The 26,108-nt window shown below is 37.9% G+C and overlaps 1 protein-coding gene across 3 annotated transcripts in view; it reads right to left on the bottom strand.

Annotated features, from left to right (window-relative positions):
- Positions 1–26,108, bottom strand: part of LRRC69 (leucine rich repeat containing 69) — a 115,728-nt gene that overhangs the window by 16,713 nt on the left and 72,907 nt on the right. For all 3 annotated transcript variants that reach the window (XM_003821138.4, XM_055116721.2, XM_063606851.1), the window contains 2 exons: positions 12,538–12,639; positions 2,183–2,362 (listed from right to left, as the gene is read on the bottom strand). In XM_003821138.4, the coding sequence (XP_003821186.1) occupies positions 2,183–2,362; positions 12,538–12,639 (282 nt within the window). The remainder of the gene's footprint in view (positions 1–2,182; positions 2,363–12,537; positions 12,640–26,108) is intronic.

Genomic DNA, 26,108 nt, shown 5'->3' with positions numbered 1-26,108 from the left:
AGGCCAAAAAAACCTGGAAATCTATGTCTTATCACTTCTTTCTCCAAGATGCATCTTCAATCCATAATTTCCCTCCACTGCCACTGCGATCATCATCTCTCAGCTGGTCTAGTGCAAATAGCTTACTGCCTAATCTCACTTTCTTGCCCTCTAATTCATTCTCTATGCAGATGTTATATTGTTAAAATGTAAATTAGGATATACCACTCTTTTACTTAAAATTCCTCAAATGTGTCTCATCACACATTAAATAGAAGCCAAATTCCTAATGTAAACTACGTGGTATTTTGTGATCTAACTCCTGCCTATCTCAACTCTCCTAGTCAATTAATACTTTCTAATCACACTGAACCATTTTTCAGTTCCTCGAATCAAAAAGTGATTTCCCATTAATACACACTGTTCCTACTGGAACAGTTTCCTGGAAACACTCTTCCACAATTCTACCTGACCTTCTTTACCTTTGAGGTGTCATTTAAAATATCATTTCCTCTGTGAAGACTTCCCTTATCCCAGATTTAAAGAAGGGCTTCCCTGATACTCTTCCTTGTGAAACCCATTGGTTATGGGCTGAATTGTGTTTCTGCCAAAATTCATATGTTGAAGTCCTAACATCCAGTGCCCCCAAAAGTCACCTTGTTTGGAAATAGGGCCTTTACCAAGATGATCAAATTAAATGACACCTGATTTTAAACTTCTAGCCTCTACAACTGTGAGACAATACATTTCTCTTGTTTTCTTTTGTTTGTTTGTTTTGTTTTTGTTTTTGTTTTTGTTTTAGACAGAGTCTCGCTCTGTTGCCTAGGCTGGAGTGCAGTGGTGCAATCTCGGTTCACTACAACCTCTGCCTCCCAGATTCAAGTGATTCTCCTGTCTCAGTCTCCCAAGAAGCTGGGATTACAGGCGCCCATCACCACACCCAGGTAATTTTTGTATTTTTAGTAGAGATGTGATTTTATCATATTGGCCAGACTGGTCTCAAACTCCTGACCTCAGGTGATCCACCCACCTCGACTTCACAAAGTGCTGGGATTACAGGTGTGAGCCACCGCACCCAGCCTAAATTTCTCTTGTTTTAAGCCACCTAGTTTGTAGTACTTCGTTATGTCAGCCCTAGCAAACTAATATACCATTCTTTTATGTCATGTTAGTCAGAATTTATGTTACATTTGTGTTTACTTATTTGTTTGTCTCCTTCACTAGATGACAATTTTCAGAATGGCAGAAACTGCAGCTGTTTTTTATTAATTTATTTAAAATTATCCCCCAATATTATACTATGCTAGCCCAAGGAAGGCCAAGGGCTCACCAAGAGCAGAAAGGAATTCTGGTATTAAAAGCAAACATTGGATAGTCTAGAACAAGTGTGGGAAAACTATGGTCCCCAGGCCAAATTTTGTTTTCATAAGACTTGTAAGCTAAGAAAGGTTTTCACATTTTTAAATGGTTGAAAAAAAAATCAAAATAAAATAATATTTCATGATATGTTAACAATTATATGAAATTTAAATTCACAAGTAAAGTTTTATTAGAACACAGCTACATTCATTTACATATTATCTAGAGCTGCATTCATGCTACAAAGGAGAGTCAAGTAGTAGTCACACAGATCACACTGTCTACAAGGCCTAAAATATTTACTATCTGGCCGCTTAGAGAAAAAGGAGTTTGCTGAGCTCTGGTCTAGAACACGCCTTATGGGCTATGTGAACTGCCCTGGGATTCACAACTCCTGGGTAACATAATGTTGCAGGTGCACATTCATGCGTATTTAGTGTTCTAGAACACCATCATGATATAAACTAGCCAGCACATTCACCTTTTCTACACCAAGAATTCCACGACAGACTACTGACCAATTCTTCTTCTGAGAAGAATTTAGTTCTGGTTTTATTATTAATATTCATGAACAAAAGGGATTTACTGATTAAAAACTTTCAACTTTCATGAAATTTTGCTAGAATGCATGTATTTTGATAAATTTGGGAGTCTATGAATGTAAATATAATGGGTGATGATGATTATTACCGACACTTATCCAAATTTGTCTATCCAAAATTTACAGTATACTATCCTATAAGCCAATCATAGGTACAAATCTAGTTAGTATTAACTGATTTAGATAAGAACAAAGGATAGGAATCAGTATTATCCTCATATTCGCACAAAAAGCATCATTTACCTTTGGTGGAGGAACAAATCGAACACATTCCAGCCATACGGTTATAAAGTACTGTCCACATATTGCACATGTTTTTCCCTGAGAGATCATGCTCCTGACTTGTGGGTACCGTTCTATGCCATCCATTAGGAAAGGGTTATTTTCTGCTAGCTGATTCATTACAAATCTTGATGTTATTTCCTAAATCGAAAAAAAAATACAGATCCTCAGATTGTTTTCAAAACTGTTTTACATTACATTGATTTCCATTTCATTAGATAAAGTGTATGGCTTATTATCTACATTCTGTTAAATTAAGATTCTGCAGTGTATCTAATGAATTGTGTTGTAAATGACTGGCATTGCAAATAAGTTTGGTTTTCATCAATATAAGAACAATAAGTTTCTTACATTGTCATATTTCTACATCTCTTACATATAGGAATCCAAGTCATAATACATTTGCATTACACATTTTATAAAGTTAGATACAGTTTAGGTTTAAATCTGGCACCTCTCATTACAATAAGCAAAAACTGTACAAACATTCAGACTGGATTCAAAAATGAATTTTGTCATGTTCACTAAGGTCTAAATCCTAACTACTTAAACTGTGGTTCACAGACTGCATCACATGGGAGCTTATTAGATATGCAGAATGTCAGACACACTCCAGACCTACTGAATCAAAATCTGCAATTTAACTAGTTCCTCAGGTAATCTATATGCATATTGAAATTTGAGAAGCACTGGTCTAAATTCCTTGCTGCACTGAGAACCTGAATAGCGCCATCAAAAAAGCAATGATTTCTATGAACCAAACATCTGAATTTAATCTCAGTTAAACCTATCTACCTAGATATGTTCAGAAAATTGACTTGCAATAATAATAATAAAATACTAAATAATAAAGGGAGGAAGTAAGAAAATGGAAGTTGCCTTTCACTAGGGCTATCATCTTAATAAAAATATATTACATAATGCATAAAATTAAATCTTCACTGACCAAGCAAAGAAAATAAATAAACATTTGCCTGAATCCATTAAATTTTCTCCATTGTTTTTGTCAGTAGCATGGAAGTCCTGTATAAATGTTACACAAACACTGCTTGAAATTTTAATAGTGTTTGGGGATGATTTATTTGGTACTTTTTTTTCCCGACAAAAGTGAAAGATTTCCCAGTAGTATTGAAATAGTCCACATAAAGCTTGGATAGGAATTTTTGAAAATACATATATACACACATAATCTTTCATGCATTCACCCCATGCATGAAATTAATTTAATTTAATTTTAAAGAAATTAAATTATTTAAAAACTTAAAAAATAACAGCAAAATCTTATAAATTGCTGTGTCCATTTCCTATTATCCTATCCCTCCCAATAAACAAGCACCCGAGAAAGCTGCCTTTATACAGTAAACAGCCCTGAGCATGGATTCTTTATTTGTCTGATCCTTCAACAGCACAACCTCCTACCCACTTAAGCTCATTCTCCTGGGTGGTTGCATGACTGAGGTCATGCTTTCACACTAATATTACAAGGGTGCCTAAATCAGATGTTTATTTTCACCCTTTCTCCAACTACTTAAGCAGATCATAGCTTGTGATTCTTAAATAAATACTGATTTTATAGGTGGGCTTTTCGCTACACGAATTCAATGGCCAAGTCTTATTATAAAGCTGTAGAAAACTCATGGATAAGGATTCACTACCCAAAATAGCAGATGATAGAAGCATTTGCTGAAATACCAGGGACCTAAAAATAGGTTCATATAGATCACTTTTTCCATTTATGATTTTTGGACCCAAACATGTTTGTTGCACTCAGTATATCTGACAGCTCTTACATCAACTATTATTTATATTTTTCTTTTACTTATTGCCAATGTGTTACTTTGGAAGGATAGCATACACCATTAAAATATAAAGTTCTTACTTGGAAATGTGAGTATATATAAAATAAAATACTATTGGCATGACCAATAGTATCTTTTAGGACATCTCTTAGAGATGCATTCAATGCAATTTTTGAGAGTATACAATTTAATGATGGTCTAATTCCAGTGTTATTTAAAAGTCAAGAAATCTTTTATAGACCAAAGTGGTCTATAAAAATATTTCAAAATGCTCAAATTGCTCCTTTTAGATAGCTTATATGCTATTTTCTTAGAATATTTGTAAGTTAATTATAATTCATCATAAATGAAATTGATTTTATATGTCCTACATTTTCCTCACACATAATTTTTGAGTTATTAAATTATACACATAAAAATTATATATTATGAAAAATATAAAATGTAAAAACAAATATGAATCCTTAGGAGTGATACATTTTGGAACTATTGTATACTCAGGTGTTACTATGTGTATGATAAGCACTAAAACGTAGCATCAAGAGCAAAAATTCAAAGTCTGAGACAAATACATGCATAGGTGTAAATTCTGGCTCTATGACTTATTTGCTGTGTGGTCATATTTCGATGAACCCTTAACTTCCCTGGTCTTGAACACTTCATCTGTAAAGTTGGGATTTTTTCCAATACTATCACAAAGAGTTTGGAGAATTAAATTACATAAAAACGGTAAACCATTTAGCCTGGCATCTACTAATGCAGTATATTCCCGCTAATATTTTTCTATAATATAGTTATTAGCATTAAATTTTACTTCATAAATCTCTGAGGTGAGGTAAAGTTTCTAAAATCTTTACCAAGGCATAACCCATATCATAGTTCCTAGAATTCTTTGACACAGCAAGTACTTTAATCAGTAACATTGACTAAATGCCCAGTAGAAATAACTCTTACTTTAAGTACAAATCAATTTAAGTCACTTTTCTGAGAAGAATTCTTAGGGATACTCTTAAAACTACACACATAATTTACATATTACAGGCATAGATAGCTACTTCCACTAAACACATTGTAAAAATTAGCTTTTGGAGATGGGAGGAGCCAAGATGGCCGAATAGGAACAGCTCCGGTCTACAGCTCCCACCGTGAGCGACGCAGAAAACGGGTGATTTCTGCATTTCCATCTGAGGTACCAGGTTCATCTCACTAGGGAGTGCCAGACAGTGGGCGCCGGTCAGTGGGTGCGCGCACCTTGCGCGAGCCGAAGCAGGGTGAGGCATTGCCTCACTCGGGAAGCGCAAGGGGTCAGGGAGTTCCCTTTCCTAGTCAAAGAAAGGGGTGACGGACGGCACCTGGAAAATCGGGTCACTCCCACCCTAATACTGTGCTTTTCCGACGGGCTTAAAAAATGGCGCACCACGAGATAATATCCCGCACCTGTCTCGGAGGGTCCTACGCCCATGGAGTCTCCCTGATTGCTAGCACAGCAGTCTGAGATCAAACTGCGAGGCGGCAGCCAGGCTGGGGGAGGGGCGCCCGCCATTGCCCAGGCTTGCTTAGGTAAACAAAGCAGCCAGGAAGCTCCAACTGGGTGGAGCCCACCACAGCTCACGGAGGCCTGCCTGCCTCTGTAGGCTCCACCTCTGGGGGCAGGGCACAGACAAACAAAAAGACAGCAGTAACCTCTGCAGACTTAAATGTCCCTGTCTGACAGCTTTGAAGAGAGCAGTGGTTCTCCCAGTACGCAGCTGGAGATCTGAGAACAGGCAGACTGCCTCCTCAAGTGGGTCCCTGACCCCTGACCCCGAGCAGCCTAACTGGGAGGCACCCCCCAGCAGGGGCACACTGACACCTCACACGGCAGGGTACTCCAACAGACCTGCAGCTGAGGGTACTGTCTGTTAGAAGGAAAACTAACAAACAGAAAGGACATCCACACCAAAAACCCATCTGTACATCACCATCATCAAAGACCAAAAGTAGATAAAACCACAAAGATGGGGAAAAAACAGAACAGAAAAACTGGAAACTCTAAAAAGCAGAGCGCCTCTCCTCCTCCAAAGGAACGCAGTGCCTCACCAGCAATGGAACAAAGCTGGACGGAAAACGACTTTGACAAGCTGAGAGAAGGAGGCTTCAGACTATCAAATTACTCTGAGCTACGGGAGGACATTCAAACCAAAGGCAAAGAAGTTGAAAACTTTGAAAAAAATTTAGAAGAATGTATAACTAGAATAACCAATACAGAGAAGTGCTTAAAGGAGCTGATGGAGCTGAAAACCAAGGCTCGAGAACTACGTGAAGAATGCAGAAGCCTCAGGAGCCGATGTGATCAACTGGAAGAAAGGGTATCAGCGATGGAAGATGAAATGAATGAAATGAAGCGAGAAGGGAAGTTTAGAGAAAAAAGAATAAAAAGAAATGAGCAAAGCCTCCAAGAAATATGGGACTATGTGAAAAGACCAAATCTACGTCTGCTTGGTGTACCTGAAAGTGATGGGGAGAATGGAACCAAGTTGGAAAACACTCTGCAGGATATTATCCAGGAGAACTTCCCCAATCTAGCAAGGCAGGCCAACGTTCAGATTCAGGAAATACAGAGAACACCACAAAGATACTCCTCGAGAAGAGCAACTCCAAGACACATAATTGTCAGATTCACCAAAGTTGAAATGAAGGAAAAAATGTTAAGGGCAGCCAGAGAGAAAGGTCGGGTTACCCTCAAAGGGAAGCCCATCAGACTAACAGCGGATCTCTCGGCAGAAACCCTACAAGCCAGAAGAGAGTGGGGGCCAATATTCAACATTCTTAAAGAAAAGAATTTTCAACCCAGAATTTCATATCCAGCCAAACTAAGCTTCATAAGTGAAGGAGAAATAAAATACTTTACAGACAAGCAAATGCTGACAGATTTTGTCACCACCAGGCCTGCCCTAAAAGAGCTCCTGAAGGAAGCGCTAAACATGGAAAGGAACAACCGGTACCAGCCGCTGCAAAATCATGCCAAAATGTAAAGACCGTCAAGACTAGGAAGAAACTGCATCAACTAATGAGCAAAATAATCAGCTAACATCATCATGACAGGATCAAATTCACACATAACAATATTAACTTTAAATGTAAATGGACTAAATGCTCCAATTAAAAGACACAGACTGGCAAATTGGATAAAGAGTCAAGACCCATCAGTGTGCTGTATTCAGGAAACCCATCTCACGTGTAGAGACACACATAGGCTCAAAATAAAAGGACGGAGGAAGATCTTCCAAGCAAATGGAAAACAAAAAAAGGCAGGGGTTGCAATCCTAGTCTCTGATAAAACAGACTTTAAACCAATAAAGATCAAAAGAGACAAAGAAGGCCATTACATAATGGTAAAGGGATAAATTCAACCAGAAGAGCTAACTATCCTAAATATATATGCACCCAATACAGGAGCACCCAGATTCATAAAGCAAGTCCTGAGTGACCTACGAAGAGACTTAGACTCCCACACATTAATAATGGGAGACTTTAACACCCCACTGTCAACATTAGACAGATCAACCAGACAGAAAGTCAACAAGGATACCCAGGAATTGAACTCAGCTCTGCACTAAGCGGACCTAATAGACATCTACAGAACTCTCCACCCCAAATCAACAGAATATACATTTTTTTCAGCACCACACCACACCTATTCCAAAATTGACCACATACTTGGAAGTAAAGCTCTCCTCAGCAAATGTAAAAGAACAGAAATTAAAACAAACTGTCTCTCAGACCACAGTGCAATCAAACTAGAACTCAGGATTAAGAATCTCACTCAAAACTGCTCAACTACATGGAAACTGAACAACCTGCTCTTGAATGACTACTGGGTACATAACGAAATGCAGGCAGAAATAAAGATGTTCTTTGAAACCAATGAGAACAAAGACACAACATACCAGAATCTCTGGGACGCATTCAAAGCAGTGTGTAGAGGGAAATTTATAGCACTAAATGCCCACAAGAGAAAGCAGGAAAGATCCAAAATTGACACCCTAACATCATGATTAAAAGAACTAGAAAAGCAAGAGCAAACACATTCAAAAGCTAGCAGAAGGCAAGAAATAACTAAAATCAGAGCAGAACTGAAGGAAATAGAGACACAAAAAACCCTTTAAAAAATTAATGAATCCAGGAGCTGGTTTTTTGAAAGGATCAACAAAATAGATAGACCACTAGCAAGACTAATAAAGAAAAAAAGAAGAATCAAATAGACGCAATAAAAAATGATAAAGGGGTTATCACCACTGATCCCACAGAAATACAAACTACCATCAGAGAATACTACAAACACCTCTACGCAAATAAACTAGAAAATCTAGAAGAAATGGATAAATTCCTCGACACATACACTCTCCCAAGACTAAACCAGGAAGAAGTTGAATCTCTGAATAGACCAATAACAGGATCTGAAATTGTGGCAATAATCAATAGCTTACCAACCAAAAAGAGTCCAGGACCAGATGGATTCACAGCCGAATCATGAGTGAACTCCCATTCACAATTGCTTCAAAAAGAATAAAATACCTAGGAATCCAACTTACAAGGGATGTGAAGGACCTCTTCAAGGAGAACTACAAACCACTGCTCAATGAAATAAAAGAGGATACAAACAAATGGAAGAACATTCCATGCTCATGGGTAGGAGAATCAATATCGTGAAAATGGCCATACTGCCCAAGGTAATTTACAGATTCAGTGCCATCCCCATCAAGCTACCAATGCCTTTCTTCACAGAATTGGAAAAAACTACTTCAAAGTTCATATGGAACCAAAAAAGAGCCCGCATCGCCAAGTCAATCCTAAGCCAAAAGAACAAAGCTGGAGGCATCACACTACCTGACTTCAAACTATACTACAAGGCTACAGTAACCAAAACAGCATGGTACTGGTACCAAAACAGAGATATAGATCAATGGAACAGAACAGAGCCCTCAGAAATAACGCCGCATATCTACAACTATCTGATCTTTGACAAACCTGAGAAAAACAAGCAATGGGGAAAGGATTCCCTATTTAATAAATGGTGCTGGGAAAACTGGCTAGCCATATGTAGAAAGCTGAAACTGGATCCCTTCCTTACACCTTATACAAAAATCAATTCAAGATGGATTAAAGACTTAAACGTTAGACCTAAAACCATAAAAACCCTAGAAGAAAACCTAGGCAATACCATTCAGGACATAGGCATGGGCAAGGACTTCATGTCTAAAACACCAAAAGCAATGGCAACAAAAGCCAAAATTGACAAATGGGATCTAATTAAACTAAAGAGCTTCTGTACAGCAAAAGAAACTACCATCAGAGTGAACAGGCAACCTACAAAATGGGAGAAAATTTTTGCAACCTACTCATCTGACAAAGGGCTAATATCCAGAATCTACAAAGAACTCAAACAAATTTACAAGAAAAAAACAAACAACCCCATCAAAAAGTGGGCAAAGGACATGAACAGACACTTCTCAAAAGAAGACATTTATGCAGCCAAAAAACACATGAAAAAATGCTCATCATCACTGGCCATCAGAGAAATGCAAATCAAAACCACAATGAGATACCATCTCACACCAGTTAGAAGGGCAATCATTAAAAAGTCAGGAAACAACAGGTGCTGGAGAGGATGTGGAGAAATAGGAACACTTTTACACTGTTGATGGGACTGTAAACTAGTTCAACCATTGTGGAAGTCAGTGTGGCGATTCCTCAGGGATCTAGAACTAGAAATACCATTTGACCCAGCCATCCCATTACTGGGTATATACCCAAAGGACTATAAATCATGCTGCTGTAAAGACACATGCACATGTATGTTTATTGCGGCACTATTCACAATAGCAAAGACTTGGAACCAACCCAAATGTCCAACAATGATAGACTGGATTAAGAAAATGTGGCACATATACACCATGGAATACTATGCAGCCATAAAAAATGATGAGTTCATGTCCTTTGTAGGGACATGGATGAAATCGGAAATCATCATTCTCAGTAAACTATCGCAAGAACAAAAAACCAAACACCGCATATTCTCACTCATAGGTGGGAATTGAACAATGAGATCACATGGACACAGGAAGGGGAATATCACACTCTGGGGACTGTGGTGGGGTGGGGGGAGGGGGGAGGGATAGCATCGGGAGATATACCTAATGCTAGATGACGAGTTAGTGGGTGCAGCGCACCAGCATGGCACATGTGTACATATGTAACTAACCTGCACAATGTGCACATGTACCCTAAAACTTTAAGTATAATAATAAAAGAAAAAAAAATTAACTTTTGTGCTCCTGGACCCAACAGTTCTGAAAATTAGAACAATTTCTCTCTCATTCACCGCCCTCACAGACAAGGTTCTTGTCCTTGAAGGCTCTCTGTAAGACAGCTACCAGATTGGGTTAACTGCTAATTCAGCCTCCTCCACAAACCAGAACCTCCTCCAACCCAGGATGACCCTGTCTCCATTTCCCTCAGCTCCCTATATCCCCTTTCTGAACCAATATTGCAGCTGGGAGTCTGGAACCCAACTGCTTAAGTTGGCGTAATTGTCCCAACACTTAGAAGCTCTGTGACCTCAGATAAGTTATTTGACCTCCCTGAATCTCCATTTCTATATCTATAAAAAGTGGTCAATAATGATACCTATCTTTTTAGGGTTAGTAGAGGACTAAATTAGTTTATTCCTGTTAAGTGCTTAGAACAGTACTTTGTCCATAATAGGCATAAAATAAGTGTTAGCTGCTATTATTATACTGAAATGATTGATGAAAGGAGAAAAAATAAGTTATAAGGGAATAAAAAATTAAATACAACTGTTACACAAATTATTTACTATTAAATTTCAAATGAGATGTTTTTCTGTTACAGAAGAGTAAGAAATAATGCTGTTTGTGAAAATATTCTGTGAAAGGGAATCTGAAAAAAATAAATCAAACTTTACAAGATGTCAGTTCTTTGGCCCAGCAGTTACATTTTTAGGGATAATATGCACGGGAACTAAAAATGTACTATGAGAATGGTCACTGTCCCTTTGCTTTTTGTTGTTGTTGCTTTTTGACTTTGGGGGGTGTTTTTTGAGACAGGATCCTGCTCTGTCACCCAGGCTGGAGTGCAGTAGCATGAACCCAACTCATTGCAGACTCAACCTACTGGGCTCAAGCCTCCTGAGTAGCTGAGACCACAGGCACACACCGCCATGCCTGGCTAAGGTTTTTAAAATTTTGTAGAGATGGGGTCTCACTCTGTTGGCCAGGCTGGTCTCAAACTCCTGGGCTCGAGCAATCATCCTGCCATGACCTCTCAAATTGCTGGGGCCTCAGGCATGAGACACTGTGCCCAGCCTTGTATCTTTGTTTATAAAGGCTAAAAAGCCAGAAAATTATTAATAATTTAAACATCCAACAGTGGGGAAGTAATTAAAAATATTATGATATCATCATATACAGAATACCATGTATTCATCAAAAAAGATGTCATGGTCTGGTTTTATTTTGTTTTGTTTTACTGATTGGAAAGCTATTCACAATAATTGAGTGGAAAAACAACTCTATATAGTGTATAGAGTTTGAACTCATCTTTAATTACAAAAATATTTTGAATGCATAAAAAGTTCTAAAAGAATAAATGTCATAGAGCATTAATTTGATTTCTTAGTATTTTTATTAACTTCTATTGGCTTTTTTTGCCCTAATTTCTCTATGGGAGCTTGTATTACTTTTGTAGTAAGAAACTTTTTAAAAGTCAGTATAAGAAATTTTGATTTTCTCCATTGCTCATCTGTATGTTATTGTTTTCTGCAATAAACAGGTATTATTCATACAATAATTTAATTAAAAAAAAAAAAAACAAAGTAAGCCACTGGACAAGACTGGATGTTTCCTGCAGCCAGGAAAGTTGATCCCATACAAATCCTAAAAGTCTTATGAAAATCCTGCACATTAGCCACAGACCCAAATGGATCTCAGAAATCTAAATTCTTGATGGAGAATCATAGCCAAATGTGGGAGGATCTGTGATCTCTGACTTGTCTATTACCAAAGAGTTCTGTAATATGCTTTCCTGTTCCTTCTTTTAATACCATTAACTTGTTTTGCTGAAGTGAACATAGTTTCTGGATCATATTCATTCATCCACTAGGGATAGAGACAAGTAAAAAGGGAGTGAAAGAGGTAAAGACTACACTAAGAACAAATCAATACATCTTTAAATAACACTGAAAAGGCTAAAGTGAAAATAAATTTCTCTCTTTTATTCATCCTACAAAATATTTCCATTTCTCTGAATTAAGTCACTCTGGGAATCAGAGTGACTTAGGATTTCATTGGATTCTATAAGCAAGTCAAAAAGATTATGTATAGGATCCACATTGCCAATGGACTAGGATTACATTAATCATTTGCTGGCTTGGCATGAATGTTTTAAAAGAAAACGCTTTAAAATTTAAATTGTGGCTTTAGTTTGAAGACTTAAGTTAATGAGGTAAGTCTTCACCTGTAGACTCCAGACGTTCTCCTGCTGTGTAGAAATCACTGGCTGCTGCAGGAACAGTGGGTTTCCCTCACAGTAGAATTCCCTCAGCTTCAGATCCTGAAACTTTTCAAACAAAATAAAAACCTTATTGCACAACAAAATAATGAAACTACCTCTAAAGCTACATTTTTAATAAAATTAAACTGAAATTACTTTATTTAGGACTAAAAATCCACAGTAAATACTAATGTGGATTTAAGTCCTAAATAAAGTAATCTAGGGGCACACTGGGGCATACTCTACTTATCAGAAGCATAAGAATTTAAATGATGGCATGAATGGCCATGACCTTAGGGGTCACTGGTCATATCCCCATCCTGAACAACTAAGAAAACTTGTTTAGGGTTATAGAACTGGTTAGTAATAGAATAAGCATTAATAAATTGAGTGTTGGGAACATTTTGCAAATGTATTTATTAGAAAACCAAGCATAACAAAAAATAACATCCTAACATACACCTAACATACCTAACATACACCAACCTCTAGATCTCAAAGACTGTCTTATGATCCATTTATGTTTAATGAGGAAAGTAGAAGAAATAAAAGAACATCAAAATGTTCACATTATAACTTATTAGGGACCAAGAAAATATTACTAAAAATACAAAAATTAGCCAGGTGTGGTGGTACATGCCCATAATCCCAGCTACTCGGGAGGCTGAGGCAGGAGAATCCTTTGAACCCAGAGGTGGAGGTTGCACTGAGCCGAGATTGTGCCACTGCACTCCAGCCTGGGCAACAGAGTGAGGGAAAAAAAAAAAAACACACGCAGAAGACGGAAGATATACAGTTCACAAGGATATTTAAACTTCTATGGAGAAAGTCTAAATCCAATTGCACTCTACAACTTCAGTAGAAAAAGAAAAGATTAAGAAGAGAATAAGAAGAGAAAAGAAGAGAAAAGACAATGTCTTACTGTCTTACAGAATATCTTGCCTTGCCTCCCAAAAACCCATGTAGCTTTCACAGTTAACCTAATTTAGGGAGTTATTTCTCTGAACCTAAATTTCAGCTGTAAAATGGGGACATATGACCTATCTTAAGTAGTATGCTGGTAAACCAGGTCCTTGAAATGAAGAAATAAAAAGCTTCAATTTGCAGTGAGTGTTGACTCCACAGTGTAAATCCTCCTGCTGTAGCTGATTCAAGTCACTGAACACAGAGTTTGGGAAGGGATGTGCAAAATTAGCTCTTGTGAGCCTGGATGAAGTGGCTCCACACCACTGCATCTCACAACATTTATAGGAAAATTAGAGATATTTCCATAATTTGAGCCCAGAATTTGAAACGTAGCAAGCATGCAATGAATTAAAAATAATTGATTTTAAACATCTGGGATATCATGTCATTAGGTTTCAAAAGTACAGGAAATCTTACACAACATAGGCAGATGTTTAAATAAAATACAAAGCTCAAGTCTATGTTGGTATCACCTTGAGTCCTGGTCTCAAAACAGACATTCTAACTTTCTTAATTCAGTTTCCTATGTTAACAATCTCATGGGTACAACCTAGAGTTGAACCCAATGGCAGCTCTAAGTCAGTACTCAGTGTGCTGAAATGAGAAGGGTTATTCCTTGTGCTTCATTCTATGTAACCACCATTCTTTCCTTTTTTGTCCTAAAGGATATCATTCCATAATTTATACTAAACTCACAGTCCTCTAAGAAAAAACCAATACAGAGAGATCAATGTAAAGGAGAAAGAAGGAATAAGTAAAACAGAAATGAGCAAGTGAAGGACACAGAATGATCTTAGAATATTAACATCTTTTAATTATCTTCTCCTTTGTGACCAGAGGAAAAGGCATTTAAGTGAACCCCTGAATAAGTTTGAAGACACTGGATGGTTGAAGGAGTCAGACATAGTCCCTTCAACTGTTTGAAGCAGAGAATAAGACCATATGTCAGTTGAGTTTGGAGGCAGGGTATCAGTGTGAATGGAGACAGGAAGAAAGCAGTGAAGGTTTGAAATGTCCCAGTTTTCAGTAAAGGAACCTGGACAGAAATATATTATACAGAAGTGCTGAGGGAACCACTGTAATCTACATATTAGTGGTGGCCCCTGTCTGCACAATAATGTGCTTCCCTTTAGCATTCAGCTTCCCAGATCCAACATAAAGAGTCTGCAACATAAGTATGTCAGAAAGTAAAAGAATGAGCATGTTGTGTGTACTAAATATTAAAGGGCAGGACTGCTCCTTTTCAGTCTAGACTGGTTACAGGAAGGAATAACAAGACCAACTCTGATGGACTAGGAGAAAAGAAGACGTGGCAAGACATGAAGTCTCAATGACTTTGACTTAATGACTCATTGAGTGACTTCATGTCATTGAGTCATTAAGTGAAAAGATATGGATATAAAGCAATAAGATAGCTTGAACATACAAGGAACCAGTGGTCACATTGCCATACCAGACCTTAATTCTTCCAATTTAGAGCATGTGAAGGTGATGTCAGGATCTAGACTTGACTGTAGATATGGTTTGCTGAAGTGAAGACTGAGGAAGCTCCTTAAAGTGAAGGATTCAAGGAACTTTGAGGCTAAGATGTCTGTGTCAACTGCCTTCTTGAGTAATGGTCTCAAATATTTGGCTGTCCAATGGACCACTCCAACTGGAAGTTCCATTGGCACCTAAAGTTCTAAATTCTAAGCCTAAATTCATGTTTCCCCCAAATTATGCTTTTTCCTTTTTCTCATCACCCACTTCAAGTCTCTCACCATGTCCTGTCAATTCTACCTTCTTAAAACTTTTGGAAACCTCTCTTTCCACCCTCCATCCCATCCACCTCCTCACCACCCCCACACAATCTTCTCCTACTCCTGGCCACACCCACTACCCACCCCACCTTCATTGGAGGCCTTTGTCTTATGTGAGTTGTTGCAATGGTACTTGAATTCATCTCAGCGCAAAATTTTGGTGAAGAAATGGTTTTCTGAAAGGAAAATTTGGTCATATAACAACCTTGCTTAAAACCTTTCAAGGCTCTCTTTTGTCCATAGGATAAATCCAAAGCCCTCATATGTCATACTTGGCTCTCCTTGGCTGACTCTCCAACCATATATCCTAGTAAGCCCCATCTTTACCCTTTTAAGCTTTCAGAGATACTTAGAGATCTCATGACAGGCCTGTATCTTATCTCACAGTTATGACTCATGCCATACCCTTTTAACTCATCCTACAACTGGGTCATCTCTTCAAAACTAAAATGTCACCCCTCTAAGCTTCTCCAGCCTCTATCGAATGTTTCCTTGTCTCCTCATTGGGCCTGGTATATAAATTAATCATATTACCTATAAATACTCTGAGACAATCATTGTTGAAAAGTCTATCTTCATCTATCAGGCTTTGGTCTCTTTAAACACTATGACTTACGTGACTAATGCAAGCTCAGAATTCAATGCCTAGTACAGAGCTGATGTTCAATAAATGATTTATGAATAAACAAATATCTTCTCAGAAACGCCAGACACATTCGCTTCTCCCTGCGCACTCAAGATTTGCGAAGGCCTTCTTCTCCAGACTTGGTAAATTTTTATAATTGTTCCCACAAAGCCCCAGGCCTCAGGAAGAATATACAAATTTAGCAAGTCCTTCTGTTGCTTCAGACTAGCCCAAAGTAATGAGGGAGATCAGAAGGGGGCTAGATTAGCAGGAGCAGTTATAAAGTAAACTGGGGGTGAGGGAGGAAGCTGAGATTTCACATGGACTCAAAAATAGAACCAATAAGTAGGGTATGACAAATCCCTGTGCATTCTTCAAAGCATCTCAAAATTCATAGCGTTACTCTTTAGTGAGAACTGGGATTTCTAAATAGGCTTAAGGTCAAGTTTCAAGGAGGGGGGAAAAGATTCAAGTGTGGGGGCTAAGGCATCCAAAAATTACATTTAATTAGTAACTCTAAAGGATATTAATACTATTTGTGACCAATGGGAAATTCAAGAAACTGTATGATAAATTTGATATCTAATCAGAATTGTGGAGCAATTAGGCTGATGATATCATTTGAACATAAGAAAGCCAAAAATATCTGTGCTGGGAACCCATGTCTCACATACCCTGCATGAAAAGGAGGGAAAATAGTCAGAAAGTGACCTAGAGTCATAATCCTTCAGTATCTGCTGAATACTTCTCCCAAGAGAAGATCCTTAGAGGGAGTTGAAGAAAAGAGGCTAAGAGCCAAGCCTGGAAAGAAATAGATAACTAAACTCCCAGGCTATAAACACACACACACACACACACACACACAGATAGAGAGAGAGACAGACAGACAGACAGACAGACACTGAGACCTTCCTCATTCTAGTCAGGGAGAAGCAGATGAAGGCCCCCAAGCCCAGGCCCTGCCCTGCCTTTTGTACCCTAGGCCTTAAAGCCGAAGGGAGAGTCCTCTTCAGGCTTTTCCATTTAGACATCAGCATAGAAATAACTGATCTGGGAGGGCTTATTTGTGTCACCGCACAGTCCCCACCCCATGCCTGCTTTAGACCCCATTTCTGCCCTTGAACTACCTGAGAACCAGTAGCCCGAAGAGGCCTCTACTTACACCCTGCCTGTGTGTGCCAACCCTAACCATGCAATTGCTTTACAATGCAAATCATACCACTTCACTCCCCCTCTTACAACCACCCAGTGGTTTCTCATCTCACTCAAAATGAAATGCACACTCCTCACCCTGGCTTCAGGACTTGGTTATGATTTGGATTCTGCACTATCTCTTTGGCCTCATCTCCCAGTACCTGCTCTCTCACTCTTTCTCCACTTCTCTCTTGTCTCTCTCCACTGTGGTAACACTGGCTTTCTTCCCAAGCATTCTCCACCTTGGGGCCTTTGCATTTCCCTCTTCTTGGAACAATTTGGCCTCAGTTTTGTCCATATCATAAAACATCACAACAAAATGGAGTAAGATCTTTAGTGGTTGAGAGGGAAAGTGCTTATGACCCAAAGATTCAATAACCAGAAAGTTTTCTTTGTTGTTCCAAAGCAACATGAAGACCTTCTCACATGTGCATGAGATATGCACCTTAACCAAAGAAAATTACTCATGACACAGCAGCTGAAAGAGAGTAAGAAAGAAGAATTTGAAGGATACATTCTTTTAGCCTGTCAAAACACAAAGAATAAAAATTAGAACAGCCACTGCCCCCATGCAAACAAGATTAGAGGAATCTGGAAACAAATTGGCAATGTCATTTAAAAGGCTGAAAGTCATTCTTACTCTTTTGAGTAATTCTTATAGGAATTTCTCCAAAAGAAATATTTAAAAGAGACAAATGTTTATGCATAAAAGGTATTTCTCAGAATTATTTAAATTTGGGGTGGGGGGATGAGTGGGTGGGGTTTTACTCTGTCACCCAGGCTGGAGTGCAGTGGTACGATCTCAGCTCACTGTAGCCTCCACCTCCTGGGCTCAAGCTATCCTCCCACCTCAGCCTCCCAAGTAGCTGGGCCTACAGGCATGTGCCACCATGCCCAGCTAATTTTTTATATTTTTGGCAGAGATGGGGTTTCACCATATTGCCCAGGTCTCGAACTCCTGAGCTCAAGCGATTCACCCAATTCGACCTCCGAAAGTGCTGAGGTTGCAGGTGTGTGAGACACATGCCAAGCCTAAATTTTTTTTTAAGAAACCCTTTTCTAAGTTTAAAAAAAATGAATGGTAAATTATGCTATCATATGCCTGAATCCTCTGACACTCAACCTTCTCATTTCACATATCTTACAAAACCTTTCTGGGTCATTCTTGCCACCAGGCTTCCTTGCCTCTGTGGTGCTGTTTGCAGAGTCACACCTCAGGGAAGACAAGAATCACCATAAATTCATCATCACCAACTTCCAGTATACCCTCAGTTGTTGCCAACAATTCCAATCTAGTTAACATGCTCTTCTAACTAAATTTTCCTTGATAACTCATAATTCTTTGCCCAGTCATGAAATAGTGCTCCCCAGAGCCCACTACATTCTCTTTGCATTTTATCTTCTTCTTTTTTTTTTACCCATATTCATCAAATTGATTAAATCTCTATGGCAAAGACTCTGGTTCCACACTCAATAGGCAACTGCATACTCAAAATATTCACATGTCAAACTCACTGTTTCCAAGATTGAACTCATGATCTGCCCTCCTAAATTTTGGTCTTCTAGTATTGTCTATCTCAGCCCATAGAAAACATACTAACTCCATCACCATTTTCAAATTTACCTGTTAAATATCTCTTAAATATGTTCAGGTCTTTCCACCTTTCCTGCCACTACCTTAGACCAAGTTATCTTCATTTCTTATTTGACTTCAGCAAAAGTCTACCAGAAATCCACCCCACATTCCCTCTAGCCTCCCTCCAGTATGTCTGTCATTCTTCAGATGGAAAGATCCTTTCAAAATAAATCTGATTATGTCACCACCTACATAAAACTCTGAGATTTCCATTGTCCTTAAAGTTCAAAATCCTCAGCATGCCCTACATTCCTGGGCCACGGCCTGCTCCCATACAATCTGTGAGCCCCAGTCACACTGAATTTCTTCCAGTTTTCTGAACATTCATGTTCCCTCTCACCGTAGGGCCTTTCTGCATGCTATTCCTTCTGTCTGGAATGTATCTTTCCCCTTTACCTCACTGATTGTTGTTCATTCTTCAGCTGTCAGCTTGTGTCACCTCCTCCAGGAAGCCTTCCCCAGTTTACTCACTTAGTCAGGCTCCTGTTGTCTATTATCGATCTATGTTCCTTTCATTTAGTGTGCTGATTTCAGTTTGTAATTATACATTTAAAATGTTAATTATTTGTTAATAATTGTTTCTCTACACACTACAGCTCAGAAAGAGCAGACCCTCTATGGTTTCCTTATCAGTCTATCTCCAGTTCCTAATGCAAGGCTTAAACATATAATGCAAAATGTATAAATTTAGAAAGATGGACTTGGGAGTCAAATTGCCTTGTTTGGATTTCAGCTCCATACTTACTAGCTGTGAGAACTTGAGCCACATTACTAAACCTCTTTAAGTAAAATGGGAATAATAATTATAGGTTCCTCATAATGGCTAATATGATTGTTAAATGATGTAATCCATACAAAGTACTTAGAACAGTTCCTGTGGCAGAGTAACTAATTAGTATTACCTGTTATTATCACAGTAGGTAGTCAACAGTTTCAACCATTAATAATTTAAACATGTATCATTTATTTTCTATTTTGTATTATAATGTTTTAGTAAATATTAGGATTAACTATCTTATGCCCCTTAAAATTTATTCAAAAATTAAAAGGTAATAAATTTAATGATGTTTACAAGAGATTTTCAATGACAAAATTGTCCTGATATGATATTGAGTAAAGTAAGCAGTATGCAAAACTGTTTTTAAAAAAATCTTTTAAATCATAAATATTAAAACAAAACATAGAAATGTGCTAAAATATTAACAGTTGTCAATGGGTTGTATAGTTGTAATTTATTTTTATGCACTTTTATATTTTCCTAAATTTTCCAAATCAGAAAACTATGTTTATAACCAAAAGAAATACTAGAAAACCCTTTCTTCATTTAAATGTTGGAAAATAGACCAAAAATAGGCCCCCTGATGTGAAGAAAAATGTGCCTGTCAATATCAAAGCTGATAGTCTTTTATTTTTTCATATTTTATGTAAAAGATCATCATCATTGTTCGCTCTTAGGTGAGTTAATGCTTAAGAGTAAGACAAAAATCCCCATTTTGGGCCTCCACTGACTATCTTTAAAGTCTGTACTCTGCTTTTTAACAGTCTAGTTACATCCCTTGAACTTTACTTATTTTGGACACTCCCTTCTCATGGGGACCATTGCTGCCAAGTTAAATCATATGCCTAATTCCATTCATCAATTGCTTCTTTCTCCTATTGATGTTTCTAAGATACTCCTCTTCCTATTAACTCTGCATTGTCTAAACTCTACAATGTCTCTCTTGATACTTAACTAAGTCTTGCCAGTTTATTTGCATGAGTCTTATCTCTTTTCCTTCTAAATAATATCCTGGTCATATAAATTGTCTTTGTGTAATTGACCTACACAACTAAAGCAGTAAATCTATCTGACCACTTAGTTTGCATGTATGTTATGTCAGTTCCACATGTTGTATCTCTGATATCTAAACATGCCACAAGATTATAATGAAATTTCTCTATATCTGTATGTCAAAAAGATGAAATGACTTCAATACTTTCTCTCTCCCCACTAAGTAATTAGGAGGGGAATGAGGAAGGATGGAATTTTAATTCCACCTTGCCTTGGTTTCATCACACATTTATATTTCACTTTTCATAGCCTAAATGTGTTCATAATGTGCCCAGCAATGACTCTTCAGTTATATAATTATTGTCTCTGATAACAACTTTATTTCTAAATCTTTTATACAAAAAAACTTCTACCAATTCTTATCTTTTTCTCTCCATATATTTTCTTTAAAATAATTATAAATTGTTCTACTCTTGAATCTTAATTCATTCTTTTCAGCATTGGCACCTAAATCACCATAAAAATGTCTCAAACAGTTATACTCAGATACTATACAATAAAGATTTTAGAAAATAGCCCCTTTGGACAGTTCCAATGGGCTTATTTGCTTCACAGCTGGGCAACAGCTTTTGACTGATTGCAGAGATTTTTTCCTAGAGGTATTTTATTTTATTTTCTTCTCTTGCCCTTTCACTTTCTACACAATTATCCTTGTTTTCTCTCAGTTATTTTGTTCTTCTTCATTCTTTCCCCACTTCCATCTCTCACTGTCATTCTCTTTAGCCCCCTTCTTATGAATACCTAAGACATCAGAACATAACATTCCCAGGTTGTGTAGATTCTTTGCCCTATGCCAGACCCTCATTCCCTCTAAACTACCCTGTGCATTCTCCCAGTCCCTCTTTATTTTCCCTGCCTTCATCTTCCTATTTTCTGAAGTTTTGCCCTCAGCCTACAGAGCTCAAAAAGAAAATAATGATAGAGTACATTTTGTGCTGTTAGTGTACTGTGGTAACTTTAAGATATATCCACAAATTATTTGTTACTGCTCCTTTAAGAGGTAGAGCCTAATTCTCCTCCCCTGAGTGCGTACTGGACTTAGTGACTCACTTCTAATGAATAGAATAAAGCAGAAGTGATGTGCACAACTTCAGAGATTAGACCATAAAAGGCATTGCAATTCCTGCTTATTCTCTCTTCTTTGTGAGTCACTTACTCTGGGGGAAGCCAGCTGCCATGATGTAAGAATATTCGGGTAGCTCTGTTGAGAAGCCCACATGCTAAGAATCTGGGGTTTTCTGCCAAAAGCCATGTGAGTAAGCCATCTTGGAAGCAGATCCTCCAGCTCCAGTCAAGCCTTCAGATGACTGCAATTCCAGCTGACAACTTGATTACAACTCATGAGAGACCCTGAGCGAGAACCAACCAGTTCAGATAATCTCAGATTCCTAATCCTCAGAACCTGTGTGAAATAACAAATCTCTGATGCTTTAAGCAGCTAAATTTTGGGGTAATGTGTTATACAGCTACAAGTAACTAATATGTAATAGAGAGCTTCTATTTTACTAAAGCAAATCAATAAATATATTGATAAATCCCAACACCTACTAAGAACAGGACACTAGGCTAAAAATAATGAAAAGTTGAATGAAATAGAAGACTGGTTCCTGCTTTCAAAAGCTTAACATTATTTTGGAAACAGAAAACCCTAGTTTCAAGCTGTAGACCTACACATACGACATTTCATTGTAATATCCCAATTTACAATTCAATGTTACTTTTTGCAAGACCATGTCACATTGTCTTTCAGTCCCTTCATAAGAACGATTTCTTATTCTTTGTATCTCCTGATCTAGCATACGTTTAATACATAAATGTGGTTCAATAAATATTTTTCAATAAATGCTTGATTATCCATACCAAAAAATAATATTTATCAATAAAAGGTAGTGAATGCCTAGGGTCAAAAGACCAATGCAGATAATAAGGGTATCTTTAGAAAGAATGTTTGCCATACAAATGGTAGAATAGGAAAAAATAAAGTGTGTAGTAGCTTAAAATATCTTGAGCGTTATATTTTATATGTTATGAATCTGTGTCTCTGCCCCAATCTCATGTAGAATTGTAATCTCCAATGTTGGAGGTGGGACTTGGTGGGAGGTGCCTGGATCATGGAGATGTTTCTCATGAACGGTTTAGCACCATCTCCCTTGGTGCTGTTCTCATGATGGTGAGTTCTCATGACACTGGTTCTTTAAAAGTATGTCGCACTTTCCCTCTTGCTCTCTCTCTCTTGCAGGAGCAGTCCTGCCATGTGAGACAACCCGCTCCCCCTTTGCTTTCCACCACAATTGAAAGCTTTCTGAGGTCTCTCCAGAAGCAGAAGCCACTATGCTTCCTGTACACCCTGCTGAACTGCAAGTCAATAAAACCGCTTTTCTTTATAAATTACCCAGGTTCAGGTATTTATTTATAGCAATGCAAGAATGGCCTAATACACTGTTTAAGTGCAATGACTTTGGAGTTAGCTAGACCTGGGTTCAATCCCATGTCTCATTTAATCCTCAGTGAAGAGGATATTATTAGCTTCTATTTACAGATGCAGAATATAAAACCTAGGTGAATTACAAGAACTCTGCCAAGTTTATATGGGGAAAATATTTCATCTGAACCTTAAAAGTCAAGGAGAAATCATACAGGAGAAGAAAAAGCATTCAGGGTAGTGAAAATTGTGTACACATAAACATCCAGGAATGAAACTGCCATGGCCCCCTGCCAATCTTATCCCAGGGTCACCTCTCAGGTAGTCCTGCTTCCTAGGGACACCAGTTAAGGAAAGATCTGTTGCTAGAAGCCAGCTCCTAAGGTCCCTTCAAATAATGTGAAAGGACTGAGCTGCCAAACCTCTCATGTCTTGAATCACATATACTCTGAAATTTCTGAATGTTCCTTGAAATGTAAAGACTTACATCAGAGGATACCATTTTGCAAACATTTTTCAGGGACTTTCATCATCTTTACCAGGAGTCTGAAAACTTGTGAGCACCAGCCTAATGTTGTCTAGTACATGACAAAGGGAAACAGAAGATAAAAGTAAAAAGCTAACAAAACATTTGCCTCAATTTTACATATTAATTGTACTGTCTGAAAATTTAGGAAAATTTTCCTTTTTATTGGATTGCCCCTGAAGCTCTTCCTTCTATTAGGAAGAAAGTCATCTAAGTTAATTACATAGAATAAAAGATAACTCAGAACAAGTTATCAAAGCTGTTGTTTTAAGTGGCCCAGAAAGAGGAGGGGCCATATCAATTGTAGCACACAAGTTTTCAGCTGTTGCAAACAGAAATGAAATAGGCCTCTAGGCCTGGACTCTTTCCAACTACTACTCTGTCATCTATCATATATCATCATATTTTATCCATCGCAGAAATCCGATAAACATATAGCACAAGAATTGGAGTTGAGAAGCAGAAAACAGGCCGGGCGCAGTGGCTCACGCCTGTAATCCCAGCACTTTGGGAGGCCAAGGCAGGCGGATCACAAGGTCAGGAGATCGAGACCATCCTGGCTAACACGGTGAAACCCCGTCTCTACTAAAAACACAAAAAATTAGCTGGGCGTGGTGGCGGGCCCCAGTAGTCCCAGCTACTAGGGAGGCTGAGGCAGGGGAATGGCATGAACCCGGGAGGCAGAGCGTACCGTGAGCTGAGATCATGCCACTGTACTCCAGCCTGGGCAACAGAGCAAGAATGTCTCAAAAAAAAAAAAAAAAGAAAGAAAGAAAAGCAGAAAACATTTAGTATTAGAGAATAAAACCTAGGAGGTCTGGAAAGAGACTGAGATAAAAAGAGAAAGAAATACAGGTTTTTAACCCTACAATTCTACTGCTAGAACCTACAGACTTTTATTTCTCCAGAATAGCTGATACTATTCATTTCCATTTCCCCTTGTTCGCTTTCTGCTTTTGAAAAGAAAATTTTCCACATTCCAAATAGATTTGTTATCATTTGTTGAGTACCATGTGCAGCAGTGTTTCAGAACAGTGTTCATTCATACCTATATAGGAGCCTAATACTATTGGCAGCAAGAGTCATTTTTGCTTATTATATTAAAGTGAATGTATATAATTATGTAGAACTATAATTCTTCTTAAACATATTTCAATATATATATAGTTGATGCTTATCATATTTGATACAAATAAAGTAAAATAGAATGAATAGTCTATTGAATATTTGCCTGAGATCATATCTAAGAATCAGATGAGATGAAAAAGTACAGTAATTGATTGTCAGATCTTTCCTAGAATATCTTCACAAATAAATTAATAGAGAATACCAAAATTTATCTTAAAACTCTGATAACATTTACCCTTTTTAGAATTAACACTATTCCTGAATGACTTGATGTTCAAATACATATAAACATGTGCAGCATAATTTTGAGATGATCCATTTAAAATTGCCATCTATGGTTCTAAACTGTACATTCTTTATGTGCTAATCAATCAGTCCTTGATTAAAGGATATTGTAATTATAAATAAAGTAATTCAGATCTGATTCCTCCCCCCAAAAAAGACTATAATTACCTATTTTTAATAAAATGACCACACAGTTAACTAAACATAAGTAAATAAATTAAACAGAACATATAATAATATTTCAAATATATTTAAACTTATTTACTGTAATGATTAATTTAATGTGTGAACTTCACTGGGCCATGGCGTATCCAGATATTCGGCTAAACATTATTTCTTGGTGTGCCTTGAGGGTGTTTCTAGATGAAATTAGGCAATTGATGAACCGAATGGAGCAGATTGCCCTCCCCATTGTGACTGGGCATTATCCAATCTGTTGAGGGCATGACTAGAACAAAAAGGTGGAGGGAGGGAGAATTCATTCTGTCTGACTGAACTAGGACATCAGTTTTCTCCTGTACTGGGACTGAGGCTTATGCCATCAGCTCTCCTGCTTCTGAGGCCTTCATGATTGAACTGGAAGGATACCACTGGCTTTCCTGGACCTTCAGCTTGTATACAACAGTTAGTGAAGTGAGACTGCTCAAACCCATAATCATGTAAGCCAATTTATTATAATAAATATGTTGAGAGAGAAAGAGAGAGAGATATCCTGTTGGTTCTGTTTCTCTGGCAGACCCTAATACATCTATTTAAAATATATCCTAGAGGCCGGGCACAGTGGCTCATGCCTGTAATCCCAGCACTTTGGGAGGCCTAGGCAGGCAGATCACAACGTCAGGAGATTGAGAACATCCTGGCCAACATGGTGAAACCCCATCTCTACTAAAATACAAAAAATAAAATAAAAAATTAAATGGGCATGGTGGCACACGCCTGTAGTCCCAGCTACTCAGGAGGCTGAGGCAGGGGAATCGCTTGAACCCGGGAGGCGGAGGTTGCAGTGAACTGAGATTGCACCACTGCACTCCAGCCTGGTGACAGAGTGAGACTGTCTCAAAAAAAAAAAAAGTGTATATATATATATATATATATATATATATGAGGGATGGTGCCTGAAACC

This window comes from Pan paniscus, chromosome 7 (assembly GCF_029289425.2).
Source record: "Pan paniscus chromosome 7, NHGRI_mPanPan1-v2.0_pri, whole genome shotgun sequence".
Classification (NCBI taxonomy): domain Eukaryota; kingdom Metazoa; phylum Chordata; class Mammalia; order Primates; family Hominidae; genus Pan; species Pan paniscus.
Note: the sequence above shows the minus strand (reverse complement) of the source record. Positions and strands in the feature narration are given on the sequence as shown.